The sequence below is a fragment of the Dermacentor silvarum genome, chromosome 7 (genome assembly GCF_013339745.2).
Source record: "Dermacentor silvarum isolate Dsil-2018 chromosome 7, BIME_Dsil_1.4, whole genome shotgun sequence".
Classification (NCBI taxonomy): domain Eukaryota; kingdom Metazoa; phylum Arthropoda; class Arachnida; order Ixodida; family Ixodidae; genus Dermacentor; species Dermacentor silvarum.
Genome location: NC_051160.1, coordinates 12160309 through 12168249, shown reverse-complemented (window position 1 = coordinate 12168249; position 7941 = coordinate 12160309). Strand labels below are relative to the sequence as shown.

The 7941-nt window shown below is 46.5% G+C and overlaps 1 protein-coding gene across 1 annotated transcript; it reads left to right on the top strand.

Moving 5' to 3' along the window:
* Positions 1–2812: 2812 nt before the first annotated feature.
* Positions 2813–4432, top strand: LOC119458496 (solute carrier family 22 member 13). The gene has a single exon (XM_037720333.1). It carries the CDS (start codon positions 2813–2815, stop codon positions 4430–4432), a length of 1620 nt encoding a protein of 539 aa, XP_037576261.1.
* Positions 4433–7941: the final 3509 nt, after the last annotated feature.

Sequence of the window (7941 nt, the reverse complement as noted above, 5' to 3'; positions counted from 1 at the left end):
GAAAGTCTGTGGGAGGACGGGATGGAGGGAGGGGAGGCGACGTTTAGCTGCGGCACCAAATACGTATTTACATAAAAAATTTCACAGTTTCGCCCTAAGGGCGCAAGCAATGAATGCGATAGCAACACAGCAATGTCATACGAAGTAAGGTGAGCGGCTTTGGTAGCAACAACACGCAGAACTGTTGTCGACGCCATCGGCGTTTTGCCCGCGTTAGCTCAAAATGCGTGCGGCGTTGGTGACTGTTGCTGGAGCCTCTGATATAAATAGGCACTTGGTGCCGCAGCTAAACGTCGCCTCCCTTCCCTCCCCCTGGTGCGAACGCGGGCAAAACGCCGACGGCGTCGACAACATTGCGAGTTGCTGGTGCTGCTGCATGTTCAAGTTTATACAGCTGATAAAACTACTATCCTTACTCCGTATAGCTCTCTACTAATTTGCTATCGCAATTGATGATTCGCCTTCCGGGTGAAACTGCGACAAATGTTTTTGTAATAAATAAGAAACTTGCGGCGTCCAGGATTTCCGCTTTTTGCTGTTCCCCGTGTTTTGTCTTTGCGGCGTTCCCATCTGGTTTTCTTGCTCCTTTACAACCCAAGCAATTACGGACAGGGCCTTTGGTCAACAGCTTTTACACCACGTGGCGTGCGAATCTTCAAGGTTCAAAATTTGCGCGATGACCACAGGCAGTGCACTGGACGAGAAGAAAATACATATAAGAAAAGAAAGCAGGATCACGCAAACAGTTTACCACGCCGAGCACGAATCCGGAATGGCTGATCTGACAACCACCGTGCGAACAAGACGAGCGGTCACTGTGAATCAGCAATTCTGCTGCAATTGAGAGGCGTGTAGAGGCACGGTCAAGCTTCGAGGAAGCGGGTGCAGAATCCGAAAAAAAAAGCTGTCCAACGGCAGCTGGCATCCAGGCATCGAGGCACCCTACCTCCAGTTAGACTCTAGCTGTTCGTTCGCAGCACCCACGGCGTATTTTCCTTACACTGAGCCTGAGCAAGAGAGTGCCGTCAGGCTCACTCGACCATATTTTTCTAGTATTAAGCCTAACCCATCTAACGCAACTTCCTTTTCTGGATAGGCTTGGCTGCTGAGCAGTTTCCTATGCATTCAGGTTGTCATCGAACTACTGCTATTTCATGTTCTGTTTAGCAGCCGTTGAGTGCTGTGTTAGTTTCGGTAGCAGACTCCAGTTGCGCTTAACTGATACCTTAAAAAAAGGACATTATGCATGCGGTCGCCCAACATTATGACGTACGCACCATCTTTCCAATTACACAGTAGTTGCGTGAGTTTTATTTATGCGAACTTCCTTTATCTACAGTTCACGGTAGTAATAAAAAGGAAGTTTCATTTTTGTTCATGATGTATTTGTTTGACAAGTTCGCAGCCTTGAGGAGTGATCCACGAGGAGCGAGCGAGGAAGAGAAATAGTAGGAATGAACATGTTTTATCAATGATCCAAACTCATTTGCTCATTGGCCACGTTTTCACACCCCCCAGATTGGTTTTGTGCAAAAGCATTTAGATAGTCTAACTGTGAACATTCGAGACGTAGTTCCATCATATGACTCAAATCAGAATATTAAGAATGAATTCGATGACATTTTCCGACAAAACTCAAATTTTCGATCAGTCAGGTTCCTAAATAACCGGTTGCAAGATTACCTTGCACACGTACACACAATTAGCATAATAGCCACAGACACTTCCGTGAACGAGGATAAGACGGGCATAGGCATTTTCTAGCTTTCGCTTAGCTGGTCATTCTCTTTGAGACTGCCAGATTTCACTGCCGTTCTTGAAGTTGAGCTCATGGCAATAATTATAGCGCTGCGGAAACTCCCTTTGAGTGAAACCAGTGCGGTTATTGTAAGAAATTCCCTTTCTGTCTGCAGTTCGCTCACAGCTTCAAACAATTCACCAGCTCTAAAGACGTTTCTAACATTAGTTCCCCAACAGCTGAATCTTGTAAAATTATTATGGGTACCAGGTCACTGTGCATTACATTTAAATGAAATGGCCGATTCCTTAGCGCGAGCATCCCTGAATCAGATATCCAAAATTTTCAATCCGTAAAGATATCACCGAAACAAGAACATCATGGACTGAATTGCAGCACCTAAAATTTCCGTGTAAAATTCGGTGGTGTCCATCGAGACAATCGGATGCAATGATCATAAAATGACGCTGCCAAGTCCCCCCATTAAACTTTTATTTACACAGGGCTGGTCTAACGATATCACCTCTGTATCAATTCTGCCTAGAAATAGTAACTATAGAATACTATTTTTTAATATGTCGCCGGTATAAACACAAAGAAAAAGACTCCTTTAAATTCCACTTGCTAAATTAGGGGTAAACACAGGATCAGAAATAGTGCTGACTTTCGGTGCCTCAGTACTGGGCTTTAGCCACAGGGACGTATTTGATGCCGTTTGTGATTTCATTCAGTCAAGAAAACGAGTAGCATGCTAAACCCCTACTTTTACAATTCTCGTAGTGATATTTCAATGTTCAATCATAGAATTATAATATAAATTGTACCGCTTAGGAAACTTAGTCTGTCTGTTTTGATTACTAAATTGTACAGTCATTGTAGTTTCGAGAAACAGTATCTCAAAGTTCAGGTGCCCAATTCTTGGCCAATCCCCAGAGTGGGTACGTGCCATGTTTTAAGGACATCATCATCAACATAATCAGAAGAAGCATGGGTATTTTTTTCCCGAAGAACCTCACAACCAAGGATTTATACGTGAGCGAGTCTTTTGACTGTTTCGACGCGATCGGAAATGGCATGGTGCAGAAGCGGATGATGTTCATCGCCACCATTTGCGTGTACATCGCGGCGGTTAACATACACATCGTGCCGTTCATCTCGACCGACGTCGCACACTGGTGTAAAAAGCCGCCGCATTCCAACATATCCAAGGCCGACTGGAGGAATGCCGCTATTCCTTTGGACGCGTCTGGGAAGCCTAGCCAATGCAGCATGTACGAAAATCCCGAGCAGCCCGACAACTCGACGACTGTGCTTTGCCCGGACTGGGAGTATGAAGAGCGCTGGCCCAGGGAGAGCGCGGTGTCCACGTGGAACATGGTCTGCTCGAGGCAATCGCTCATCACCGTCATGATCGTGGTCCAGAACTTCGGAGCCGCTTTGTGTGTGTCTGTAGCCGGATACCTTGCGGACCGCATCGGTCGGAAGTCTGTAGTGGCACCGTCACTGGTGGTCATGCTGCTGTCGATGGTAATTCTGTGCGTTTCCACTGCTTACCCCGTATTTGTAGCGACGTTATTCATCTCAGCGGGCTCCAATGCCATCGCTATGACCGCCACCTGCCTGATCCTCTTCGAGGTGTCCATTCACGCACACAGGCCTCGGATGAACATCTTTGCCACAACGTTCGGCATCCTCTCTTCTGATCTGTCGATGGCAGTTCTGAAGCGTGCCGGGCTAGACTGGCAGCTCAGGTTAGCGCTCTTACTCCTGCCAGCGCTGTTGGTGCTTCCAGCGTTCTGCTTCATCGACGAGTCACCGCGCTGGCTTGTGGCAAAGTCCAAACTCCCCGAAGCGAAAACCACCATGCTGGCAGCGGCCGAGGTCAACCACTTTCCTCTCTCGAACACGGTGAGCCTCCTGGAGAGACTGAAGACGGACATCGACACCCCCTTTGGGGAACTTCCGTCGGCCCAGGCAGACATGCTGGGCAAAGCGGCCATCCGAAAGCACGCGGTGATTATATTTGCCTGCAATTTCACAACAGTCTTCGGTTACTACATCACACTTATTTCACCAATCTGGAAACACGATCCAGCGCTTCACTGGCTCGCGTTCGGGGCGGCTGTCTTGGCGTACGCCGCTACAGATGTTCTCATCAGAAGGGTAACTATGCTATCAACAATCACCGGACTGCTCGGGCTTCTGTTTGGACTCCATTGCCTACTAAGTATCACAATCGTACGCTCGCCGGTGATCGTCAGCGAGGTACTGTTGGTGGGGACAAAGGCTTTATATGTAGTCACCTCCATCATTGTTCCTTGCTACTCCCTGGAACTCTTCCCGACCGCAGTGCGTGGCTTGACCGCGTGCTGCGGCTACGGCTGCTGTATAATCGGTGGCGCCAGCGCGGCCGCGGTGGCCCTTCTTCTGAACCACCAGAGACGTTACGAGGTCACGTTGGCTCTGCCGGCGTTGTTGCTCTTCGGCTCGTTGCTGGCCCTGTGTAGCATTCCGCGTACCACGACGGTTGAGTGCGCCAAGGCGACCATAGACTCTAACCCCGAAATGACCAATCAAGACGTGGGGCACATGAAGAAAACATTGGATACGAAGATGACGACTATCTCCACTTCACGGAAGAGCAAGTCAAGCTTTAGGAAAAAGACGAGTGGTGGTCGAGGTAACTTGCCGTAGATGACAAACAAACAAATCGCACCGTTAAGTCGTAGTGATTCGAACATGCATGAGAGGAACAAGTATAGCATAGTATTGTACTCGATGAGCGATGTGTTCGTGTTTGCGCATGTCTCAGTGGACGTCATCTGCGACTCATATTATGCACTCATCGAGTACCGCGATGCGCTGCTCTTCGCACGGTTCTATTTATCCGAGTTGTATACGACTGCTTGAAAATGTAAATCACCTCTTTATTTTCCTCGCAAATGGATAAAAAAACACAGGTTTTAGTTAAACGCTTTGCCGGTCGCTTGTCGGAAAGTAATGAACGACGACTTTTAGAAGTTAGCTTTTTTCCCCTGTGCTATTTCCCGGGTGGTCCTAAAGAAAACATTCGAGGCCTTTGCAATAAGCAATGAGGAGAAGCCAACGATAAGCTTTATTTCACGATGACAATCACCCTATTAACAAAACAATGCATGACCTGGCTGCGTCCCACACTTCTTCCTTAGTGTCTCGCAACGAGCGGTTGCCACTGCGTGTGTATGCTATCCAACCCGATCGGTGCATGCGCAGTATAGGATGCTTTACCATCTCATTTTGTTGTGCTATTACCATTACAGCTTGAGCAGACGCCACATGCGCATGTGCGTGTATTAGCAATGACGCATGCTGCTGGTACCTGACAGGGGCGGCAATGGTAACGCTGTGTTAAAGACGTTATTCTACGTAGCATGCTTCTTCTGAACACGAGGCTATGGGTTTGATTACTGGCCATCACATTTACGTGCTGCGGGTAATTCATAAACAATTTTCCTCGAAAAATGCTAGAACATAGTTGGACCGCTGTCCCTATAGCGTGCTTGCTGTTCTTCATATTACAAAGCTGCGCGCTATCCCGAAAACGCAACTAAACACTCTGCTGCGCTGTTCGTCATTGTTGGCGCTCGCGTACGACAACCGTGCGATCAGGAAAAAAGTATAAGAAAACCGGCAGATCTCACGCCCTGTGGGAATCGATGTTATGCGAAGCAGTGTGCGGGGAGCCTACCAAGTTAGCGAAACGACCATGAGAGCACCAAGAAGGTGAAGGAAACACTAAAGGATAATGGTAGAAGTCATAGTCGTGAGCATGACTCAGAAAAAATGACAACGACTCAGAAAAAAGGATTAACACTCAAAAACCACTCAAATGGGTTCTGACGTAGGTACTAAGTGAAGGAAACACTAAAGACTAAAGGATGATGTTAGAAGTCATAGCCATGAGCATGAGTCAGAAAAAATGACAATGACTCGGCAAAAAAAGATTAACATTCAAGAACCACTCAAATGGGTTCTGGCATGGGTACTAAAAGGTGAAGGAAACACTAAAGGATAATGGTAGAAGTCATAGTCGTGAGCATGACTCAGAAAAAATGACAACGACTCAGCAAAAAAGGATTAACACTTAAAAACCACTCAAATGGGTTCTGACGTAGGTACTAAGTGAAGGAAACACTAAAGGATGGTGGTACAAGTCATAGTCATGAGCATGACTATAATTCAGCGAAAAAAGATTAACACTCAAAAACCAATGGAATGGGTTCGGATGTGTTACTAAGTGAAGGAAAAGGCAAAAGTTGATGGTCGAAGTCATAGTCATGAGCATGGCTAAGGCTTTCGCCTTAAGGTCTCCTAGGCGTTGCTAAAGGGACTCCTGAGAACTCATGACACGCATGTCTTGACATTCACGTCATGAGTTCTCAGGAGTCCCTTTAGCAACGCCTAGGAGACCTTAAGGCGAAAGTCTTAGCCATGCTCATGACTATGACTTCGACCATCAACTTTTGCCTTTTCCTTCACTTAGTAACACATCCGAACCCATTCCATTGGTTTTTGAGTGTTAATCTTTTTTCGCTGAATTATAGTCATGCTCATGACTATGACTTGTACCACCATCCTTTAGTGTTTCCTTCACTTAGTACCTACGTCAGAACCCATTTGAGTGGTTTTTGAGTGTTAATCCTTTTTTCTGAGTCGTTGTCATTTTTTCTGAGTCATGCTCACGACTATGACTTCTACCATTATCCTTTAGTGTTTCCTTCACCTTTTAGTACCCACGCCAGAACCCATTTGAGTGGTTCTTGAGTGTTAATCTTTTTTTGCCGAGTCATTGTCATTTGTGCTGGGTCATGCTCATGGCTATGATTTCTACTATTATCCTTTAGTGTTTCCTTCACTTAGTACCCACGCCAGAACCCATTTGAGTGGATTCTTGAGTGTTAATCTTTTTTTTGCCGAGTCCATTGTCATTTTTTCTGACTCATGCTCATGGCTACGACTTCTAACATCATCCTTTAGTGTTTCCTTCACTTAGTACCTACGTCAGAACCCATTTGAGTGGTTTTTGAGTGTTAATCCTTTCTTGCTGAGTCATTGTCATTTTTTCTGAGTCATGCTCATGACTATGACTTCTACCGTTATCCTTTAGTGTTAAAAAATTATTGGGTTTTACGTGCCAAAACCACGATGTGATTATGAGGCACGCCGTAGTGGGGGAGTCCGGAAATTTGGACCCGCTGGGGTTCTTTAACGCGCACCTAAATCTAAGTATACGGGTGTTTTCGCATTCCGCCCCCATCGAAATGCGGCCGCTGTGGACGGGATTCGATCCCGCGACCTCGTGTTCAGCAACCCAGTCCTTTAGTGCTTCCTTCACTTAGTACCCACGTCAGAACCCCTTTTAGTGGTTTTGGAGTGTTATCTTTTTTCGCTGAGTCATTGTCATTTTTGCTAAGTTATGCTCACGACTATGACTTCTACCATTATCCTTTAGTGTTTCCTTCACCTTTTAGTACTCAGGCCAGAACCCATTTGAGTGGTTCTTGAGTGTTAATCCTTTCTTGCTGAGTCGTCATTTTTTCTGAGTCATGCTCATGACAATAACTTCTACCGTTATCCTTTAGTGATAAAAAATTATGAGGTTTTACGTGCCAAAACCACGATCTGATTATGAGGCACGCCGTAGTGGGGGAGTCTGGAAATTTGAACCCCTTGGGGTTCTTTAACGTGCACCTAAATCTAAGTACACGGGTGTTTTCGCATTTCGCCCCCATCGAAAGGCGGCAGCCGGGCCGGGATTCGATCCCACGACCTCGTGTTCAGCAACCCAGTCCTTTAGTGCTTCCTTCACTTAGTACTCACGTCAGAACCCCTTTTAGTGGTTTTGGAGTGTTAATCGTTTTTCGCTGAGTCATTGTCATTTTTGCTAAGTTATGCTTATGACTCTTCTGCCATCATCGTTTAATGTTTCCTTCACTTAGTACCCACGCCGATGGATGGATGGATGGATGGATGGATGGATGGATGGATGGATGGATGGATGGATGGATGGATGGATGGATGGATGGATGGATGGATGGATGGATGGATGGATGGATGGATGGATGGATGGATGGATGGACGGACGGACGGACGGACGGACGGACGGACGGATGCCGTCAAAGTGGCAAATGTTCGCCAAGAAATGCTTCGCACTTAAAAGAAAC

Bases quoted from the DNA above. Each gene is read 5' to 3' on its own strand.
- LOC119458496 (XM_037720333.1), top strand. From the start codon at position 2,813: ATGGTGCAGAAGCGGATGATGTTCATCGCCACCATTTGCGTGTACATC.